At 39.8% G+C, this 24356-nt stretch overlaps 1 protein-coding gene across 6 annotated transcripts in view; it reads right to left on the bottom strand.

Moving 5' to 3' along the window:
* The window catches only part of CTNND2 (catenin delta 2), a 1183649-nt gene that overhangs the window by 944885 nt on the left and 214408 nt on the right, over nt 1-24356 (bottom strand). For 5 of the 6 annotated variants that reach the window (XM_048839596.2, XM_048839594.2, XM_048839597.2 and 2 more), the window contains one exon: nt 6187-6320. The exons of the other annotated variant lie outside the window; for it this stretch is intronic. In XM_048839596.2, the coding sequence (XP_048695553.2) occupies nt 6187-6320 (134 nt within the window). The remainder of the gene's footprint in view (nt 1-6186; nt 6321-24356) is intronic. 6 annotated transcript variants of the gene reach the window in all.

Genomic DNA, 24356 nt, shown 5'->3' with positions numbered 1-24356 from the left:
TGGCTGGTCACCTGCCATATTTGCTATTCTTTCTGCACATTGGGATGGTTTGTTCTTGCACCCTCAATAAGGTTTCTTTAAAATACAGCCAGCTCTCCTGGACTCCTTTCCCCCGCATATTAGCCTCCCAGGGGACCCTGCCCATCAGTTCCCTGAGTCAAAGTCTTCCTTACTGAAGTCCAAGGTCCGTATTCTGCTGCTCTCCTTTCTTCCTTTTGTCAGGATCCTGAACTCGACCATCTCATGATCACTGCTGCGGAGGCTACCACCCACTTCTACTTCCCCTACCAATTCTTCCCTGTTTGTGAGCAGCAGGTCAAGAGGATCATGGCCCCTAGTTGGTTCCTCCAGCACTTGTCCCCAGCACTCTCCAAAATCTTCCGGGATTGGTCTGTGCACTGCTGTATTGTTCTCCCAGCAGATGTCAGGATGATTGAAGTCCCCAATGAGAACCAGGGCCTGTGATATGAAGACTTCTGTTAGTGGTCCAAAAAAGCCTCGTCTACCTCATCCTCCTGGTCTGGTGGTCTATAGAAGACGCCCACCACAACATCACCTTTGTTGATCTCCCCTCAAAACGTATCCCAAAGACTCTCAATAGGCTTTTCTCCAGTTTCATACTGGAGCTCTGAGCAACAATACCACTCTTTTACATAAAGTGCAACTCCTCCACTTTTTCTCCCCTGCTTGTCCTTCCCGAACAGTTTATACCCATCCATGGCAGTGCTCCAATCATGTGATTTTTCCCACCAAGTCTCTGTTATTCCAATCACATCATAGTTCCTTGACCATGGCAGGACTTCCAATTCTTCCTGCTTGTTTCCCAGGGTTGTTTTTTTTTTTTAAACCTTTCCTCATATATCAAATATTCTAAAAATTTTATAATTTTTAATTCTCTCCTATGGATTCTCTCTAATTTACTCACTTCTTTCCTAAAGTCTGACACCCAAACCTGGACACAGTTCTCCAGTTGAGGCGTCATCAGTGCTGAGCAAAGCAGGAGAGTTACCTCCCATCTCCCACCCACAACACTCCTGAATGATATAGCCTTTTTCACACCAGCATCACACTGTTGACTCATACTCAATTTGTGACCCACTATAACCCTCATATCCTTTTCAGCATTTCCACCAGATAGGCAATTATTCCCCATTTTGTAGTTATGCATTTGATTTTTCTTTCCTAAGTGAAGTACTTTGCATTTGTCTTTCTTGAATTTCATCTTGTTGAATTCAGACCAATTCTCCAATTTTTCAAGGTCATTTTGAATTTTAATCCTGTCCTCCAAAGTACTTGCAATCTCTTTCAGCTCGGGGTCATCCACAGATTTTATAAACAAATTCTTCATTTCATTATCCAAGTCTGAATGAAAATATTGCCTAGTACCAGACCAAGGACTGACTCCTGCAGTACCATATCACATATGCCCTCCCAGTTTGACAGTGAACCATAACTACCCTTTGAGTACAGTCTTTCAATGAGTTGTACAACCACCTTATAGTAATTTCTAAACCACATTTCTTTACTTTGCTTATGAGAATGTCATGTGGCACTGTGTCACAAGTGTTTCTAAAAATCAAGATACATCACATCTACTGCTTCCCTCCTAATCCACTAGGTCAGTAATTCTGTCAAAGAGGGAAATTAGGTTGCCTTGGCATAATTTGTTCTTGACAAATCCATGCTGGCTATTTCTTATAATCTTATTATCCTCCAGGCATTTATAAAGTGATTGATTAATAATTTGTCCCAGTATCTTTCCAGGTATCAAAGTTAGGCTGACTGTCTATAATTCTCCTGGTCCTCTTTGTTCTCCTTTTAAAGATACATCTGTTTTCCCTTCTCCAGTCTTCTGGCACCTCACCTGGCATCCTGTTATTTTCACAGATAATTGCTAATGGATCTGAGATTGCTTCAGCTAGTTCTTTAACTATGCTAGGATGAATTTCATCAGGTCCTGATGACTTGAAAACATTTAAATATTCTTTAACCTGCTCTTTTCCTATTTTGTGTCTCATTCCTTCCCCCTGGTTGTTAATATTAAAATGTGTTGACCATCTGGTCACTATTTGCCATTTTAGTGAAGACTAAAGAAAAATAGGTATTAAACACCTCAGTTTTCTTGATGTCATCAGTTATAAGCTCTCCTTCCCTGCTAAGAGGATCTGTACTTTCCTTTGTCTTTCTTTTGCTCCTAATACATCTAAAAAACCCTCTTCTTATTGTCTTTTATGTCCCTTGCTAAGTGCAACTCATTTTGTGTCTTTCCCTTCCTGATTTTGTTCCTACATGCTTGTGCTATTCTTTTGTACTCCTCTGTAGCAATTCGGCCATGTTTCCACATTCTGTAGGATTCCTTTTTGATTTTCAGGTCGTTAAAGAGCTCCAGATGGAACCATATTGACCTCTTACTATTCTTTCTATCTTTCCTTTGCATCATGGTAATTTGCAGTTGTGCCTTCAATATTGTCTCCCAGCTCTCCTGAACTCCTTTTTTCCCTTTGATTTTCTTCCCATGGGATCTCACCTACCAGTTACCTTACCTGTATTTCAGTATTGAAAAGAACTGAGGGAACAACATGTACTGTACAGTGTTATAAAGCATTATATGGATCTCCACTTATATATTGTCAATGAGGCCCCTTGCCATTTACTGCTGACACGGGAACAAATTCATGCTGAAAAGTAGCATGTAATCACATTAATGTTATTTCCACCACAAAGATTGTCCCTAGCAGGGAACAGAGTAACTTGTGCATGACATGAAACAGCCTGGTCAGGGATCATTCGCAAACACACAGGCTATGCCCCCAGACGCTGCCCCAAACTGTCCCCTCTACAGCTGGAAATTATACATATTTTGAGGCAATTGAGAGCAGGGAACCAAAGTTGTACTCCATATCTCCTTGTAGCCATTCATTTTCATTTATGTTCCCAGGTGCAGTCCAACACCCGAGTGTGACCCATTACATCTGTTCAGGCAAAACATCCCTGGAAAAATCCTCAATACATCAATTTACATATAATAGCTAGTAATTAAAATGATGAAATTACTTTAAAAAACCCAACATCCAAGCCTTTGTTTTGTGTTTATACTTTATCATAAAGACACAACATGAAAAGCACGCAGATATAGATTCTGAGTTCATTATTGCTGTGTTAAATATGAAACTTTTATGTTTGGAATATTAAACAATCTGCTGTTATTAGACCAGATAATCTCATTGGTAAAACTGAGGCAGCATGTGGATTATTGGAAGCCCCATAATAGTAATGAAAAAATATTACTATGCACTAACCTCATATTTTAAAAGTTTTATTAAAATCAGTTTATACTGTTCATGTTACTTCAAATTATGTTTTGGAAGCTTATTCATAGTGAGTCTATAGGCAGAAACAATTATCTCTGTGCTGTGCTCACGTACATTTTCCCAGCTACAGGTAGGCTGGTATGATAAGTGTGAGATCATGCATAAAAGAAATTGTACATGTGTACCTCAGACCTAAGTCAGTTTTAAATTCAAAATGTAGAATTCCCAATCACCCATGTGTCATATAAGAAATTAAAATAGAAAATGTAAGTCTTTTTATCTTTAAATCTCCATATATCCTTCCTCCAATTTTCTGACCAAAGTTTATGTTCATCAGGTCTGTCCTTCCCCCCAAATCAGCTGTACCTACAACAGTCGCTATGATACCATTATCCCTGTGGTTCTGCCTGCTTCAGTCATCCAGAGAAACAGCTTCAGATATCAATTTCACAGAGCATATTAAGTGAGCATAGAAGTAAATGAAAAGTTTCTGCAGCTGAGCCAAGACATTTTTTAAAAAGTTAGGTGGAATAATTGTATATGCAATGACCAACCTGGAGGAAATAAAATATATTTTATTAAATTTGGCCAAGGACAATCTGATTTTAAAAGTGGTTGTCCTGTTTTTAATTTGTTTGTTTTTATTCCTCTGCATAATTAGCCATGTGCATGCTTCCAAATCTTCAAGTAAGGCCAGATTTCTGAGCAGAGCCAGAGGATAAATTAACCCAAAGTGTTGGCTAGACAGACAAATCACATGCTTTTTTCTACTAGGAGATGGGAAGCCATTTATCTTGAATGCCAGGTTAAATGAGCTCATAAATCAAAGATATTAGAGATTGAGAACACTTATTACGTCACCTAGTCCATCTCCCTGCCAGTTCATTACCACACAAAATACACCCAGAATTTTTAAATGCAGTTTCAACAGTTTAATTAGACCATGTTTTAGTTGTCTGGACTGTTAGTCAATATGGCTTTTCCTGTTTTGTGAGGACATCAAGCTTAGTACTGTAATGTGTGCCTGGTAGAATCAGACAGTATTGTGTGTAGAGGAAATAAGCCAGAGTGCATTTTTCTTACAAATATGGGTCATTCCAAAACCAAAAGCCTTTACCAATAAAACACAGATCACTTTTAAGTCACGTGACACACATGTACTGTGAACCACTCTCACTTTCTGGTCAATTTTTAAGCCCAATACACTAAATCACAATCTACTCTGAAAAAGTTAGGTTGTAAAAGAAGTTATTCATTTCACATATCATCCTAGATAATGAGCGTGTCCAGATAATGCTGTTATACTGCATGAAAACCCTCATACACATCAAACACATAGGGCAACCGTGAATCTCTTTAAAAGTTAATGTAGCACACCAGAGAACATTTTAATTTTTAAGCTATATAAACTACCAATTGTACAACAGTTGTAAAAACAAAGTATTAAAGAAGTATACGACAACATACTATTTCAATTAAAAATACAATATAACTTCTAAGAATCCTTAAAGAAGCTGTCAGTGTTATCTGAATAATTTTGCATTTTAAAAAGTATAATTGATGTTTTTATTGCACATGCATCTTCTAACATAACACAACAGGCACACAGAGTTAAAATCCAAACTCCACCACGTCTTTAACTTAGATAAAAACAAAATGTAAATTTCAATTTAAACTTCTTCCCTAGATTGGGCTTGTTTTGTTCCTAGGGTTTCTCCTTTCAGTATTACTCTGTTCTTGCCCCTATTTCCCTCTGAATCACTGAGCAGCTCAAACTCTTCATGTACTCCTGGGCCAAAGCTAGTCTGGTGAGTCAGCAGAAACAAGTCTCTCTCTCTCTCTCTCTCTCTCTGCCTCTGCAGGATGGTAGAACCAGATATCCTGTCAGAGTACCCTTTTCTGTGAAGCTGAATGTCACATTAAAATTTGTCAAGGGTCCAAAATACCAAAACTAGATATTAAAGTGTTTCCCCCCTTTTTTTTTGGTGTAGCAGGTGCTACTAATGATCAAAACCATAAGCAGTTTTCAAACTCAGCTGTTTTCAAGAACTGCAGTTATGGCCATCTCCTATGTTGGAGGCAGAGGGGTTGAAAAGCAAAATATCAATGGTACGGCAGTCTTACATAAGTGAATTTCTCTGACAAAACTTCCTTTAGCCATACAGATATACTGAATAATTCTCAGTGTATTACAGTAGAATAAGGAGATATATTCAAAATACTTGGTTTTCATTAGCTGTGTAGGAACCTCAAAATATACAGAAGACTGAATTGCTTATATAAACACATCTGAACCTGTGTCTCATCAGAATCAGAGCGGAATTTAATGAGATTTGTTTTTCCAAGCTTTCTAGTACTTCCTTTTTTGTTTTAGCCAAGTAGACAATACCAGAAGAAAAACCTCTTGATATATTTTGGAAATTCTGCTTCTGGTCTCAACCGTTTTCGTGTCATGCTGCAAACAAGTGAATGTAAACAAATAACAGAATATTTTCAAACAAACAAGATAGGGTTCCCTTCAATCCTTACACAAAGCTTTGGAATGAAAGTTACTTTCTTCACAGTGGTTCATATGTCCCTAACTCTTACACTCTGTACTGAAGAAATCTCCACATAGAATAAAAGGAAAGGAAAGGATGTTGTACTTATAGCAGTCTAATTTAAGATCACCATACAATATACCAGGCAGAACCACAAAAAAAAAAAAAAACAACAACAAATGTCTCCCCAAACCAATGACCACAAAATACTGTTAGGAAACTAAATTGAGGTATTTTTAAAACAAGAAATATTTCTGCTCCTTCATGGCATCAGTAATAAGCCTCACAAGCATGTGCGATATAATATGTAATCAAAAGCCACTATACTTGTGTACCTGTTCCTTAACTGAAGCTAGAATAGCAGAGGTTGTCTCTGTTTCAGAACCATCCCCATTGGATGTATTCAGCACAGGGCTAAGGGAACTTGTCTTGTCAGAAGATGAGGGCTGGTCTGGCACAGGCATAGCTCCTATGATTCAAAAAAGAAAGAAAAATGTTTTGATATTACAAGTCGCATGTGTGTCAGGAATCAAATACGTACAATAGTAATCACCCTAATTTCAGAAAAAAATAAATATTTTGTGTTCAGCAGAGCTAATTTGCTTCTGTTAGATAATGTGAAAGTCCTTCATTTACTGTTCTTTAAAACACAAAGATTATTTAACATTTATCTTAAAAGCATTCTTTTAATCCTTATATAAGAATTCTTGTAATCCAGTTTGCCTCCATATCATTCACCACATTGCATCTGGAGCTAATTCAAACTATGTACAGTTGTGGCATTTGTATAGTATTCTAGGGGCTATGTCCAATACAAAATTACAATATCGCGGGAGTGATGAATCACGGGAGTGATGCAAGCAGAGGACCAACAGATGAGAGAAATACAGAATTTTTCGACTTCTTGAATTATGTGCACATTTACTATGTACCTAGTCGTAGTCTAGTATTTTGCTTAACTTCAACAAATCTAGCAGTGTTTTTGCTGAAGTTTTATCAGCAATATTATTGTAAAACCCTAATAAAAGTTATTCTGCACCCTCCCTTTTTTTGTTTGGAGTGAGAGAAGTGAGAAAGCCAATGGTTAGAAGTGAAGTCTCTTTCTACTTTTTTGTTCTATAAAGCTAGGGATAAGAGGCAAGAGGGAAGCCATGATTTTGGAGGCTGAGCCATAGTACGAAGGGACATAAAGTGTATAGTCCCCAGGTGTATCATATAAACGGTGCAGTTGCTGTAAAAGTCAGTGGGGCTCTAGAGGAAGTGCTCCTGCTACCTTAGTTTTTCCTGTGTCACTCCCCTAGAAATTAGCTTCCACATATTTATGAAGGAAACCTTTCATTTACAGGTTTCAGAGTAGCAGCTGTGTTAGTCTGTATTCGCAAAAAGAACAGGAGGACTAGTGGCACCTTAGAGACTAGCACTCCTTTTCTTTCATTTACAGTTCTCGTGAAGCTGACCACTTAAATCAGCCTTTGTTATATGAGTCCTCTTATATGAGACCTAAAGGTCTGGGGAGCTCGAGTCCACAATAAAAAGTAAATGCACATCAGAGCTACCTAGCACCAACTAAGTGCAATACACTTCAATAGCAGTGATTGAGGAAGTTTGGGATTAAAATGCCCCAAATTGTCTAGGCACAGAGTGAATGTGCCAGAACACACCGCTAGCCAAAGTAAAGCCCTGAAGTGACATTTTATAACTTTTTAATTTTTCTCATTCTGTGCAACAAATATAGGTTTTTACAGTAACAAGTTACATGTTTTACAAAATAACTTCAGCAACTCAGCAATGTAATTGGCAGGAATTTATTTAAAAATATTATACTGTGTACAAAACCACATATTACATATGTGCGCACACATACGCCATGACCCATCTTGTAATCTTGACTAATTATTTTAAACTAAATTATTAGTCACTTAATAGGAAGCAAGATCATTTTCTTTTCTGATGTTGCAGTTGTTCACTTTAGGTGGGCTAGTGGCTCACATTGTGGAATTCTATTCCAGCCTGAGAGATGCAGTTTTGGATGTAATTTCAAGACTTTGGAGCACAAGATTCCCTACCACTTCCATTTCTCTCCTCTCTTCCCCTTCTTTTGTCTTTTCCTCTCCCTTGCTGCTATTTAGTTGGTGTTGGTCCTGTTCTACTAATCCATCCTCGCTTGCGTCTTTCTCACTCAGTCCCCAATAATACATTTTAAAAAATATATGTTTTTTAAAAATCTTTTAGAAAGTGCAACTAACCTAACAGTTCCCACTATGATCACTATGCTTGTGTGCTATATCCATTTTGTAGCACCCTGCATGAAACCTGGAAGGAGTAAAACAAATTGCAAGATGGAAGTGTTTGGAGAAGGCACCAGGAAGCCAATCTGTGTGGACATGGCTGGAATGCTTGCTGCAGTTGCATCTTTTAAATGTCCAGTTCAGTTTTCAACACATGGAGTCGTCTCCTGTTATTACCCAGCAACAGGAGACGACTCCAGACACAGGAGACGACTTATACATGAACACATCTTTTCTGTATTTAGATTGCAAACTGTTAGGGGCAGGTATTATCTGTTACTATGCATTAAACATGCTGTGTTACTACTATTACTAAATGCTAATATTTGCTGTTAATAAACAACCATACAAATCAATATAATTTCTATCATTCCCTCACATACCAACCCACTTAAACGTGCACTGCTGTCTTTATCCAGGGCAACGTGCCCAACATTTATGTCCCCCATTGACAGAACACAGAACAGCAATGCTGGTTTCTCAAAACAAGGCTAAAACATCATAGGCAGCTCTATGCTAAGAAAGGAGGCTAGAATTACAACAGAGTAAAGTGCACATTTGAGACTTTCTGGTATCTCTCTCCATTATTGCAGAGCTCTTTCTGCAAAGATTTCAAATATTTCCAATAATTCTTTTCAACAAGAGACAGATATTAAAAGTCTCAGTAATTAATCTACTTGCCCAACTTATTCTTTAAATCTAGTAAAATATGAAGAATGTGGATTATAAAGTATAAAGAGATCGTCATTAGCTATTACAAGCCATGTTTGTGCTTTTCATGTGCAGGCATTTTTTACTTTCAGAATCAGGTCTCTGATTATAGTTTAGACTTAACTGAAGTTTTTACTTGTGAAAAACAGGAAATATATTTAGGAGTTGCATGCAAGGCCTTCAAAGACATTTTGTGTTAAGACAAAAAGAAATGGGGTGAAATCCTGACCCCACTGAAATCAATGGCAAAACTTCCATTGACTTCAATACAGCCAGGATTTCAGCTTGTGTTGAAAAGAGCATTTGAACACTGTGGTGATATTGTAAACAATACTGAACCAGTGTGTTTGCAATTTTTTCTTATGAGGAGCACTCTGAAAATTAAGGAAGGTTAATTTTGCCATTCTAAAAGCTATATTCAGCTTCAGATCAAAAGATAATCATATTTCTAATTTCACTATTCTAAATTTGCCAAGCATGATTAAGATGGAATTAGATGACAAAAATCTGATTCATTATTTACTTATTTTATTTTGTGTTTAGAAATGAGGATAATTTGAAATAAGATTATATAATTTAACCTTTTTATAACATTACAGGAAGATACAGCCACAGTTTTTAAATAGCCAGAAAAAGAGCTAAGCCAGTTTTACAGGCTAAGGCTTTCATCATGCAAATTTTATGCTTGTGATTCCAATTGGACTACTCATTATGTATAAATGTAAGCATATGCATAAGTCTTGGTGGGTTTAGGGCCTTAATCTGTACATCCTATTCAATATGCAAATTATAAAATGGACTTTTAAAACATCTATGTACCAAGGCGAGGGCTACAGTTGGCTTGTTTAGTGAACATTAAAAGCCATTAAAATCTGGTCATGACAAGATTATCAGCTCACCCACTGATCCAAAATCAGAGAGTATCTTTTTCAGACCAGTTTTCCAATTCAAAGTACTCAAAAAGTAATAGTGACTTTCTCCCAACTATAAATTCTGTGGTGAATCACAGTTGCTTATTTGTATTAAGGAACATGCTACCTTTGTGAACATGCCATGTAACAGGGAAAAAAAAGAATTAAGAGAGAAAGTAGGGGTACATTAGTTCACACTTCCCTACTGTTTTAGGGTACCTGCCCAAAGACTGAGGGAGACTACATGTATCAGTGTTTCCCTAAAAGTCTATGGAGGAAGCAAGGTCTAGTGGGATAACCAACTGCAGCAGGGCGGTCACCTGCTCTGGTTAGGAAGGGGTTAAAAGCAGCCAAGGGAGGCTGCTTAGGTAGTCAGCCACAGGTATGGTTGCACCCAATTAGAGACCCAGAGTGTGGGGGCACTGCTATGGGGCAGCACCCTAAAGTAAGCGGCACCAGGGTCCAGGAGGGATGCGGTGCCTCAAGTGCTATAAGTGGTGGAGATCTGGAGAAAGCAGGCACCGGTAGGAAGACACCGGCCAGCAGGAGGCACGCCGAGGCTGGAACTGAGCTAACTCCCAGATGACCTGCAGGAGGCGCCACAGCGGTGAGTGCCTGCCGTGATACACCAACAGTCTCGGAGCTAAGAGCTTCACAGTTCTGTTTTCAGCTCTTCCAGTGACTTGTCCCTTCATTTCTCTGTCCCAGCTCCCCCCCCCCCGCCCCCATTCCTCCCACCTGCCACCTATTTCTAAAATAAGAATACTAATCATTCCTCCCTCTCCCCAGGGTACCAAACTCTCCTACCTGTTGCTGGATCTGGAGAACGAAGAACAGATGCAGCAGGGAGGGAACTGTGACTGAAGAGATTACATATAGGGACCCAACACTCTGTGGAACTAATTTGAATGAGGCCCACGGAAGCTTGTATTGCTCATGTGCCTGATTCAGATACTGTCTGACATCTATGTACTGCAATCGCTTCCTGTTAGCAGCAGTTGGTACTGCACCCTGCCAACTTTCTAATTGCACAAATCCAAATACCCTTGCCACGCCTGTCTCTGAGGCCCTGTCCCCACTCACTCCAGTCCCCCTCCCTCTGTCGCTCGCTCTCCCACACACTCACTCACTTTCACTGGGCTGGGACAGAGGGTGCGGGAGTGGGTGAGGGCTCCAGCTAGGGGAGAGGTCTCCGGAGTGGGGCCAGAAATGAAGAGTTCAGGGCAGTGCTTACCTCAGACGGCTACTGGTCAGTGGTGCAGTGCAGCTAAGGCAGGCTCCCTGAAGCGGCTGGCATGTCTGACCCTGAGGCGGAGACACGGCCACGCAGCTCTGTGTGGTGTGCACCGCCTGCGCCCACCTGCACCTTCCTCGCAGCTCCCATTGGCCAGGGTTTCCAGCCAATGGGAGCTGTGGAGCTAGTGCTCGGGGCAGAGACAGCACATGTAGCCCGCTGCCCACCCGTGTGCATAGGAGCTGGACGTGCTGGCCACTTCCGGGAGCTGCGTGGGGCCAGGGCAGCCAGGGAGCCTGCCTTAGCCTTGCTGTGCTGCCGACTGGACTTTTCGCGGCGCAGGCAGCCGTGCTGACCGGAGCCGTCAGGGTCCCCTTTCGACCAGGCGTTCCAGTCAAAAACCGGACGCCTGGCAACCCTAACTGTTGTAATGCAGCCACACTAAAAATACTTCTTAGGTACACGGGGACTGGCAGCTGGGACATTGATAGGGCTTAGCCCCATCAACCCATAATAGCCACTCATAGTTATGGTCAAAAAAGTGATGACTGAACAAGAAGATCCTGTTTTAAAGATGCATGCTCTGTGTATTCAAAGCCACTATAGTTTGACACGCTAGCAACAGCTATATTCGAGACTGCCCAAGTGTTTCAATTCTAAACTCATTTTGGGGTTGCTTGTAAGTTTCTGAATCTTTTGCCTTTCAGGCTGTGATTTTCCAGGCCTTGTCTCTGCCTCGGGGTGAATTTTTTTTTTTTGGAGGTCTGAGCAATGCTATTTTTATTATGCATAGTTTAGTGTGCACCTTAGTCACTGCTTTAACTGGAAAACTTTATGTAAAGGGGGCAGTAGTATGCATTAAATGGTGCATGTCAAAAGTAGACATGAAAGCTGCAGTGAATAGCAACTAGTAAGCAGCACTGTTGCACTTTTCCCAGGATTTTTTTTAACATGCTCCAAAATTTGATAAGCAAAGATGCATGTTGCCCCTTTTTTCTGCAGAAACATCAGGAGAGCTTTAAAATAAAGTACTTTTGACATTAAAAAAATACTGTATATGCACCACCCTGCTGAATTAAGCAAAGAGAAACCAGTTCTCATCAGGTCATTGAAAGTCACCCCTCCTAAGAGTTTTCTCTGACACATTTCGGCCTTACAAGCACATTTATTTAAGCATAAAAAAGTTGCAAAATACTGCATTTAAATTTTCACTTTAATGCTATCAAATCCACAACACTCGATAGCGCTTGTGCACGTTTAACTAAACTTTCAACGACAAAGACACTTGATTCTCACATTGTAAAGCTCTTGATGGAAATACTGTTATTGTCCCATAGTAATCTAAGGGGAGAATGTGAATTTTACTTATCACAAGCACTATACAAATACATATGCTGCAAACACATTTCAGGCCTATTGTCTATTGGGATGATGGTATACTGAGAACAAAAATTATACATGGATATATATAGTTAACAGAAATCTCTCAACAGCAAACATCTGTGATGAAAATTAGGTCTCTATTTCAAACTCAGTGTATACAAACCATAGGGTTACCACCTGTCTAATCACACAAACCCAAACACCCTTCCCCATGCAATGCCCCACCCCCTCCTGAGACCACACCTGTGCCCCACCCTTTCTCCAAGGCCCCGCCCCCACTCACTCCATCCCCCCTCCCTCCAACGCTCGCCCTCCCCCACCCTCACTCACTTTCGCAAGGCTGAGGCAAGGGATAGGTTGCAGGAGGGGGTGCAGGTTCTGGGCTGGGGGTGGGGCCGAGGGGTTCGGAGTGTGGGAGGGGGCTGCAAGCTGAGCCAGGGACAAGGGGTTGGGGTGTGGGATGGGGTGAAGGGTGTGGGCTCTGGACAGCATTTACCTCCACGGGCTCCCAGAAGCGATAGGCATGTCTAGCTCCTAGGCTCAGGGGTGGCCAAGTGGCTCTGTGCGCTGCCCCTGCCTTCATGCACCACCCCTACAGCTCACATTGACCCCAGTTCCTGGCCAATGGGAGCGGCAGAGTCAGCATTCAGGGTGGGGCGCAGGGGAAGCCCACAGAGACCTCCCTGTCTGCCCCTGTGCCTATGAGCCAGACATGTCAGCTGCTTCTAGGACCCACATGGATCCAGGGCAGGCAGGGAGCCTGCCTTAGCCCTGTTGCGCCGCCGACCGAACTTTAGGCCTATTAAAATCTCCCGGATTGCTTTTAATAGTCACCGGGAGATTGAGGCCAATTCTAGTAGACTCCCAGCCAATCTGGGAGGGTTAGCAACCCTAAGAAACCGTATTATGGATAGGATCTCAGTCTTAGATGTCAGAATGCAGTCAGTTTCAGTTCTTGCTCAAACTCAGAATGGTGATGATATTAGCATGTTAATTTATACACAAGTTAATTTATATACTTAGAAAAAACCTAAACACAGAGCAAAACTCAGACCAAGACAGTATCAGACATATAAAATAAGCATATCCCACTGAGAAAGGCAGCCCATCGCAGAAAAAGCAGAATACACAGGAATTATATTTCACTTAGACTATCACCATGTTAAAAATATTCCACTGTGATTTACTTGAAAATTAGATGAACCCCCCCAAATCAGGACACCGTGTGACAAGCAATTTGAAATCTTGGCAGGACCAGTGATCAGAAAATTAATTCCCAGGCAATTGGGAACATATCAGGTAGCTAGACATACAAACAAATAATTTATGCCCACAATTAATATCAACTACAAGTTTTATACCCAATATTAGCGGCTAAATTTAGGCCTTTTAAAAATTTAGCTCCAAGACATGCATTATGTTCAATTCCTTTACAGGCAAAAACCCAAGCTAAATTTGCTATTAAAATGGAAAAAGCTTAAGGAATGTAAAGAAAATGCAATTTTTTAATGCTGAAACAGTAGGGATTCCTTGTATCCTTTGCTCAGTTGTCATTATGTAAGCTTTCTGAGAAAACTCGGTAAACCATCTTAGGTCAAGGAGTATCTGCTGTACTCAAATCACAGCTCACAATTTTTTTTTTAAAGCAAATGTGAACTGAACTGTATAACACTACATGAAGAAATTGGAGGCTATACGATTCCAGACAGATGGTTTGATGGGTGGATAAAATAAAATCCATCTTAAATAAAAGCAAATTCAATTACATATGCCAAGCACTGCAGATTGTAACACAGAAATCAAGATACAAAAAAAGATCCTTTTCAAATTAGACATGGATTATAGAACTGAAAAATATTTCCCAACACCACAGGGTGTGTTCTACAGTTGTGACTGTCCCTTTATAAGGAGATGGGTCCAGGCCCACCTGTAACACCTCTTTCTAGGTGAAAAAAAAAAGCACAGTCACATGACAGGCAGGTCATGTGGCTAGACTAGTCCTTCAAGGTTGCGGCGGGGGGGGGAGATAAGACAGAAAAGTCTGTGGTGAGGCAAAAGGGAGACACTCACAGGAGGGGCAAGATTGAGAGCTAAGCCAACAGGGTAGACTGAATAGCATCTGAAGTTCGAAGAGAAGACAGAGCCTCAGGAAGGAAGGACTGTGCCCAGCTTGAGACTGGGAAGGAAAACACTTATGTTTGTTTTGGATTGGAATACCCTGGCCAGTGCAGACTTGTTTTGCCTCTGACTTGGATGGAGGGTCAAGTCACTGCAGTATCCAAACCAGGCTAAAAGTTTGGGAGCAGATCCAACCTGAATGGGGGGAAATGAAGCAATGGCAACCCAAAGCCAGACTGGGCAGGTGGCACTTCTTTTCAATGTCAATTAGGTCTGTCATCGCACAAGTTCAGATGTCTACGGCGCCTCCCCTCAACAACCTCTCTTTAATGAAAGGGATACTGTCAATTAAAGTTTGACATGAAAGGTAGATCATGTGAAATCTTGTATAAAGACCAAAACCAAAGGAATGTTGCCATATACATGTTATGTAAATTGCAGTTGAGTTGTTCTTCAACAAAAATATTTCATGCAGCGTTTGAAACAGAATCACAACACAGAGAATCTTTATGTGAAACGGACCATCAGGAAAAATTAGGCGGCCTTACATTTAGATTTTCAAGCTGAGAAATGCAAAAAATATATATTAATAATGAAAAAAATGACATCTTTTCAACATTTCTCAAACCAGCCACAGCAGCAGAAAACACTATGGCACACTAAAAACTAACAGAGCATTTAATCTAAAGTAAGATAGAGGGATAAACTGTGCTCAAATTCAGGGGTACTGATTTTATTCCTCAGCAGAACAGAGAACAAGAGCACTTCCCAAGCCCGGTACTCATATTTCTTAAACTCTGTGCACCATCTAGATTCAGAACTAGGGTGACCGGTGCTTTATAAATAAATGCTTTAGCCAGATAGACATGCTATGTAAAGATCAAATTATTTCATTTATAATAATCTTAGGGGATATTAACATAAATGTAGAAGTGTGCTGCTCAATATGGGCCTTGATTCTCCACTGCCTTGTACCTTCTATGTGCTGTTCACATGAGTGCGATTATAACACACTTGTCAGTGCAAATGTATGGAGAATTCCAATTTGTTAGTGTTTTGCATCCATTTTGTACAGGTGTAAATGACTGTACAAGATGCTAGGCAGTGAAGAATTGACCCCATGATTTTTAAGCTGACAATGTCCCTTTAAATTGAGGTAAAGCAACTGAATTCATTCAGTTCTTTGTAGTTTTTCACTGAAATGCTATTTCTGCTGTGAGCATCTTTAACTTCAACTGTGAATGCAAATGTCACAGGCAATAACTTGACTCGCCAGTCACCACTATGTGAACAGCATTTTGAATAGCTAACAGTTCTTACTGGTAATTCATTCTTTAAGATGAAACGTGGAATCATAGTAAAAGTTTTGGCTTTCTTGATGATTTATACATCATAAATATGTTATCTATACATATATTTTAGGTGAGTAATAAGCACTAATAAATGCAAAGTTATAGCATCAAAGGAATAAGTATAGATAACTAATGTTACAATAAATATGCATAGTACATAATGTATGTGTACATATCTATATGTACACACTTCCTTTGGGTGGAAGGAGGCCATTACAGGTAATCAGTCAGCAGACCTTGCTGTTTTTAAACATATAGCATTTTTCATGACTGTGTAAATCTTTTTTCAGTACTTTCAGGGTAGCAGCAGCCTCTGTTAATTATAGGCAGTCTGTTTCATGCAGGGGAGCTGTGTTTAAATTTACAGGACACAATGTAACCTATTTAAACTTGTAACAGTGTTTCCAAAATAATAAAAATAACAGCATTGAAAGTGTGAACTCAAACTCTCACCTTGTTCATATCACTGAGATGTGTCAAAGTTTAGTTAAGATTACACAAATTGTCATTAAAATATAACAAGAGACAGTTTTTTTAAACTGGGATACTATGCCAATGTAAGTTAAGGATGATATAACTTTGTAGTATAGACGTGGCCTGGGAAAGGAATTCTCAGCATTACAGCAAAATGCAAGGTGTTTAGCATAAGTAGGGTAGCACATATTGTAAGGAACCATTCAAGGTAGACTAACCTGTTAACACCTCAGCAGTCATAGGACAGAAAGAGGAAGTTAGTGGGTTACAGAGTTATTAATATAAGCTCCCAGGCTCATCTTTCGAAAGTATTGTGCAGGTTTCCTTTCAGGATGAGGATGGATAGCTATTGCAACACTTTCAAAATACAAGCCTGGGATCTTAAATACATTATTCTACTAGACACCAAAAATCATGAACTAAACAGAGACACGGTATTTATGGCTTATTACAATGATTAGTTGAAAATTAAATGTATGTACTGAAAGCTTTCCGTAGCCTGGTTACTGGGGACATTTAGCACATATTTCTGGGCTGAACATGATTTTCATTTGCACTTTGCAAGTCATCTTTATGTTATTGCCAACTCTATTTTATCACAAGTCTGAAAATATTTGGGGTTTTCTTAAAGCTCCAGCTCCTAGAGATATGTGATTAAGCAAGACTCACTTTTCACTTAAGCAAAAACTATTTTTACCACCTCATGGCTCCAGAGACGACCTGGGAAATGTGAACTCTAAAGGCTCAAATAAGCAGAGGTGAATAAAAAGACCCTCTTTTTTAATTTCATGTTTTTTTAAGTCAATTATTTTGGGAAGCTTCACTCCTGACCCTTTTAACACCTGGGGCTTGTCTACACTAGCAAGATTACAGTGGCACAGCTGTACTGATGCAGCTGTGCCGCTATAAGATTGTTTGAGTGGCCACTCTGTGCCGATGGGAGAGAGCTCTCTGGCACTTCTGTTGGTGTAACTTATATCACTCAGGGGGAGGGGGGCTTCACACTCCTGAGTGTCATATGTTATACTGACATAAGTGGTGGTGTAGACAAGTTCTTAGTGTTGACAACACTCCCTTTAAGCAAGGAGATAACTGTGTCTGTCTGTCATGTTTGGAATGGCCTTAAAACGTGTCAGTTTGAGTGGCCACTCTGTGCCGATGGGAGAGAGCTCTCTGGCACTTCTGTTGGTGTAACTTATATCACTCAGGGGGAGGGGGGCTTCACACTCCTGAGTGTCATATGTTATACTGACATAAGTGGTGGTGTAGACAAGTTCTTAGTGTTGACAACACTCCCTTTAAGCAAGGAGATAACTGTGTCTGTCTGTCATGTTTGGAATGGCCTTAAAACGTGTCAGTTTGGTGTTTTCTTTTCCCTCTTTGGAGCAAGCCATCCTCTCTCTGAATAAATTTCAGAGTAACAGCCATGTTAGTCTGTATTCGCAAAAAGAAAAGGAGTACTTGTGGCTCCTTAGAGACTAACCAATTTATTTGAGCCTAAGATTTCATGAGCTACAGCATCCGATGAAGTGAGCTGTAGCTCACGAAAGCTTATGCTCAAATAAATTGGTTAGTCTCTAAGGTGCCACAAGTACTCCTTTTCTTTCTCTGAATAAAGTGCCCTGTTGTGGAATTCATGTCTGTGAGCTTCGAGGTTTTGAATGTCCCAGAAGGCTGCAGCTGTTGATGGATCAGGTGTTTAGGTCTGAGTGAAAGAATGGGAAAGTAACTGAACAGCACACTAATAAAGAGAAGTGATTTTTACTGATCGGAGATTTACAAAGCTTCTTATGAATTGATTGGATTGTGATAAATTAAACATGAATATGACCCAAAGACGGGGCGAATGTCAATGGAAATAAAAAAGTCATTAGTGGCCTCACCCTTCAACATTTTATTAATCTGAATAAGAACTACTCACGTCATTACTAACACAGTCATCAGACTTGAAAGAGGTAGCCCTTCCCCAAATAAGCAGTGGAGTTCCATTCATTTGAATAGATTTACTCACAAGAGTATGAACTACTTCATGGGCAAGAGTTGCAGGACGGGGCCTATGGTCCTTTGGTTGATACGACAGAGTTAAAAGAAAAAGTTAACGACAGATAAATCCTGCCTTCCTTGCTTTGAGTGCTTTTTTGAAACTCAGTCAGGGCACTAGGACTTTTGAGTGCACAAGGAATGCAGAATCAAACCCAAACAACCAAGAACATACATCAAGAGCTAACTGCTTTGAATTATCTACCCAACTGTCATAATATATTAAAGAACATAGTCACAACAGACAGCCACATACTGGTCTGCAACATGCTCCTACTTCATGATATTTGAAACTGTCCATTTAACTTAGGAGAATTTGCCCTCAGCAGTGATTTCTAGCGTGCACCATTTGAGAGTAACAAGTTCCTGAGGTCCCTTACGAATGTATTTCACAACTGGAGGCAGCAGCATGATCGCAAAATTTAAGCAATTGAAAATATGCACTCTTGCCAACGTTTTTACAAATCCCAGCATGAAAATTCCCAATTGGTTTGATTTCTGTTTATTGGTCTAATAAAAAGCCAAGTCAAACTGTTGCGTGCGTAGAACCCATGAGGCACACATTGTTCGCTGGTGTTGCTGAGGAACTAAGTTGCTGAGGAACTAAAAAAAATCACTAATAATGCCAACATTCTAAAGCTTATGCAGAATAAAATACTCCTTTACAAAATCTTTTCCTCAACATCCGCAAACCATCAACTGTCATAAAAGCAGAAGCTGACAACAAAATATGGGATGTTCCTTTCATTTCTCTTTTGTCCTTAGAGATCAGTTTACTTAATATGAGCTACTTGTGAATCTATGAATAAGGATTTCTTTGGAAAATCCTCAGATGGCAATTGGTGCAAGAGATGGGCACCGTTTAATGATATTAATACCTCAGCATGTGTATACCAAAGAACTGAGATTAAACAGATGCAAAAGCACAGCCCAATTTAAGCCCTGAGTAAGTAAATCACTAACATTTTAATTCTAGATACATTGTTTTTTATTTTTACTGCTGGTTAAGTTGCATGAATGGATTATTCTGAACTTTCTGAAGATCTCCTATGGATCTGATACATGTATTGGGACACAGAATACTGTTATTTGCATATTCTCAGGAGCAAGCTACTTGCTCACCAATTCCACGTGGCTACTTAGCAGAGTAAGGACTACTTCACATACTGTATTCTACAGGTCTTATTCAACCCGACTGGCTGTTACAAAGGAGCTCTGTTAGAGTGAAAAGTGGATAGTTCCCAACCCAAGGAGACATGCTCTGTATGCCATATTCCCAGTCTTGTATGCAGTGTTGTGGTAGCCATGTTGTTCCCAGGATATTAGAGAGACAAGGTGAGTGAGGAAATATCTTTTATTGGACTAACTTCTGGAGGAGAGAGAGAAGCTTTCAGGTGAAGAAAGCTCTGTGTATTTTTGTATATTTGTAATATTCCCAACCTGGCAGTTGGACAGCCAAATGGGACTCCAGCAGTCAGGACTGGTTTAAGCCATTTTGGTATCCTAGTCACTGCACAACACAAGGACTTCTGTGGCTCCACCCCTGCAACCATAACCCTGCACTCTGAGTCTCCCCCAGCCTTTGCAATGGAGATGGCCAAGGGCATCAGCATGGGGCCCCTTTATTCCCTCCCCAAGAGTGGTAGCAGGGGTTCCTTCCCTTTGGGAGCACCAGGGCCATGTCCCTCATCCTTTGAGGTAGCGGTCAAAACAGGGTGGTTCCTCAATATTTCAACCTTATCTGCTAGGGTTGGTGTGCTGGCCCCATTTCACTCTCCTCCTGCAATATACAAAATCAACTGGTAGGCACCCCACGGCGATGGATCTTGGCATTAACAGCTCATTGAGCTACATGGGACAGTTTAAAGCTTTCAGAACTATTGTTTTAGGCTGTCTGCAGACTCAGGCAGATATTGCTGCTTTGGTTACACTCTGTTCACATTTTCCAGATTTCATTCTCAACTCTAAGGGCTAGAAACATACTTTAAAAAAAAAAAAGAAAGCTAAGATTCTGACGTAATCACAAGAGGTCAGGAGCTGAGAACTTAGGTATGCGCATAGAGTGCCTGTGTCTTAATCAGGACCTGCCCACTGTCAGCTCTCTTCCAGAGGAGCACTAACTTCACTTAAACTATTTACTCTCGCTGAAGCCCAAGCTCCAACAGCTGACTTTTTGTGGATTTGTTGATATCATAACTGCTGAAAATTATACTGAAGTCATTGTAGGACATTGTTCAAGAACAAATATTTTATATATATATACACACACACACACACACACACACACATATATATAAATTTAGAGTGTTACTACTTTATCATACAATTTAATTGTTTACCTGAATGTAATGACTTGGCAATCATTGCACATTAAATGTTTTCTATGAATTAATTTCATGGGTAATTAGAGAAACTCATGAGGCTAGATTCAAGCCCTTGAAGTACATTTTTGGGCAAAAAGTGCTGGCAGGTTTTATTTTGTAATTAAGTGGCTAATCTAGGTGTGTTTCACTTCTATCTAAAGGACAGACTAAAGAATTAGAAGCTGAATGCATGTGTGTATATATCCCTGTTAAATCAATTAGTCATAAAAGCTTTACATTCTTATTGGCATATTAATGGAACATATATTGCAAAAATATTTGATAAAATATTAAAACAACAGAATATTGAAGCTTGTGGAAAGCACAGCTTAAGAAAGAAACTACAGGTTGCTGTCCAGGTAACTTTTCTTCCTTGTATGGTAGTAAAGATTGTATTTTGCTAAACCTAAATAATATTACACACCAAAAAAACCCCCAACAAAAACAAAAAAAACCCCTACATTAAAATAAAAGTATTAAGTTTGCAAAAACAAACCTTTCAAGTAAGGATTGCCTATGCAATCTGAATTTGGACCCTTTGTGCACATGGATTAAAATGCAGTCTTTAATTACATGATCCTATATTATTTTTTCCACAGGAAATCCACCTCATTCAGCGCACAAAATTGAAGGTGCTCTCTCAATGTACAGCTATTTGATATTTTTCTATTCAAACCCTTCTCAGAAGACAGAATTGTTCATTTCTTCCTGGGAAACTAACAATTCCTCCAAAGACTCTATTGAGTATGTGAAAACTGTGACTTTAAGGGTTTATAACTTGGTCAAATTTGGATGATTTTCCTGGAGATGGTAAAAGACACATCCCTGATTCAAAGGCCATCCCCTGCCAAATTCCAAAATATCTGCTCTAAAACACAGGTCCACTAGAGATTTTAAAAAAAAAGTCAACAGAATTTCTTAAACTTGGGCACAATAAGATTTTTTTCTCTATCCTTGTTATCAGAAATGGCTGAATCATTTTATTTTATTTTTAATTAAGCCAGATGCATACATCCAGCATGGAAACTTTCAGTCTGAATGGTTAAAGACTGGTAAAGTTACATGAAACTCAAAACAGGGTCTTATAATAAGTGGCATTATTACCTTGCCTACAATATCTAAGGCTTATGGTACTCCATGGTACGTCAGCCTCCCTCTCAGCCCCATAGTTAATGGAGAGATTGGGATACAAGACAAGTGGGCCAGTACTGGTCTTTTTCTGAGTCTTACCACTGGACAACAGGCTTTAATTATACCACACTTTAAGAAGGGGATTCATGCAACTGCAATACTAAAAAAATTCAGTCTGAAACCACAGCTAAGCAATTATTTGCATTATATTGCATTTCACAATCAGCTTTCTGCTTCACTACATTTTACTGTTTCTTTCATCTGGTCTTCAGGGTATAAAGTAACATGTACATCACCAGAAGGGGTGCATCTCTTTCCCACCCCCAGCTATCAGCCAAGTATGTGCTCCCACGCCTAGTCTCTTTGAAGCAGGTTAATTCTCCAGTTTCTCGCAGCTTCCTAGTTCTAGTCAGTTCTACTCCCTTCCTGGAGCAGTAGCCCCTGAGACTGCCTCCCTGAGCACCTGACCCCTTGCTCCAGGGACTCACCACCAGAGTTCGCTCTACTCCAGCATGGCATGGCATGGCATGGCATGGCATGGCATGGCATGGCATGGCATGGCATGGCATGGCCCAATCACTCCCCACTTTTGCCTGGTTTCCTGCAGCCCTTTATAGGCCCAGGCATAGCCCCACCCCCTTTAATTGGCTGGATTGTGTTCACCTGCTCTGACACATGGGAGATTGGTTCAAGATACTCAGGGGGACAAGGTACCCTGTGACTGTATGTTTCAGATTTGGCCACTGGTAAGTGAAGATATATCGAAAGAACTACAAAAATATCAAGTCCCACAGAAGGAGATGGCATCTTATAACAAAGTTTTAAAATGCATTCAGATAACACCTATCTGCCTGAGAAAAATGAAGTTTCCTTTTTATAAAAGTACAATTGGGAAAAGTACAACTGGATTTCTTGACCCTCTTTTAGATCTGATGCACTATAAAACAGGAATAAAAGATTGAAGTTTGTCAAATTAACACTAAAGAAAGCAATGGTATGTACACTACTATAACGCTCATACAGGAAAAGAAAAATCAAGAAACTCCCACAATATCTAATCATAAACTTTAGGATACAATATAAATCCTATACTTTAAGATACAATGTAGGCAAACAGAATCTGGAATAAGGCAAACTGAAAACGAGGAGTGGAGTCTGAGTAACATTTACTACTGATAGTTCTGGGTGTTTGCATGATTGCATGTAAAACCAGGCTTCCTAATGTAGAAGCAAGAAATAAATTTATATCTCAATTGACTAGTTCACAGAAAAACAAGAAATAAGATAGCAACATCTCAGCTACGTAAACATGCAATATTAACTCTTTTTGTTATAAACAAAAAATTCTCAGCTCAAGAAGCCAGATTTATGGGACTAAATTCTATCCCTCAGCTCCCCCATGAATCCCTGTTGTCTTCATCAAATTGCATGGATTTAAAAGGGGAGAATATAGGCACACGAGCATGCAGTGAGGGGAAAGACATTCTCAGTATTCTTCTAAACTTGTATGTAAAAGCTTAATTTGTGTTCAGCATGGAGCCTGGATTTTCATAAGGATACTATGATTTGATGTAACAACATCAAATGTATTGTAAGTCTCGTTATGAAAAATATTTAAAACAAAATGCATAACTGCTTTTGTTCTCCTCTTACCCTAAGCGAAGATTAAAACACGTTCCATTCTTTTATACATTTTGTTAAATTTACTTTATACATATGCCTACTCTGTAAAGTTTAAATTTAACTGGAATAGAATTATTTTAGTATCAGCATGTGATGATGACTATGTTATAGACATAGTTCATTATATAATTACTAAAAAAATAGGCTTTCTGGAATTAAACAAAGCATTTTTTCAAATAAAATGTATTTTTACATTCAGGACAAAAATTTTAAAGAATGTGTAAAAAATATTTGAACATCTCTAGGTGTCTTATCACAGTTGTGTGCTTTATATTTTACCCTGGCCTTTAGCATTTTCATTTAAGTTGCTATAGATGAAGCTTTGGAAACAATTATTCCTTGATACTTCCAAGCCCAATATAGACAGTGTTCCTATTATCTATGCCAGGGGTTCTCAACCTTTTCCTTTCTGAGGCCCCCCAACATGCTAAAAAAATTCCACAGCCTACCTGTGCCACAAGAACTGTTTTTCTGCATATCCAGTAGATTAAAAGCCAGGGCTGGCATTAGGTGGTAGCAAGCAAGGCAATTGCCCAGGGCCCCACACCACAGGGGACCGCATGAAACTAAATTGCTCTGGCTTTGATTTTCAGCCCTTGGCAGGGCTAGGCCTTGGCTTTTTGCCCTGGGCCCCAGCAAGTCTAACACTGGCCCTGCTCTCTGGTTTATTTTGGCGGACCCCCTGAAACCTGCTCGCGGCCCCCCAGGCCGCTGGTTGAGAACCACTGATCTATATGGTTTCTATCTACCATGTACAATATGCCCTTTTCTTCCTGGAACTTGGATTCATTGGACAAAATTCTGTGCAGACTTGCAC

The sequence above is a fragment of the Caretta caretta genome, chromosome 2 (assembly GCF_965140235.1).
Source record: "Caretta caretta isolate rCarCar2 chromosome 2, rCarCar1.hap1, whole genome shotgun sequence".
Taxonomy (NCBI): Eukaryota; Metazoa; Chordata; order Testudines; family Cheloniidae; genus Caretta; species Caretta caretta.
This window is presented reverse-complemented; position numbering and strand designations above follow the sequence as displayed.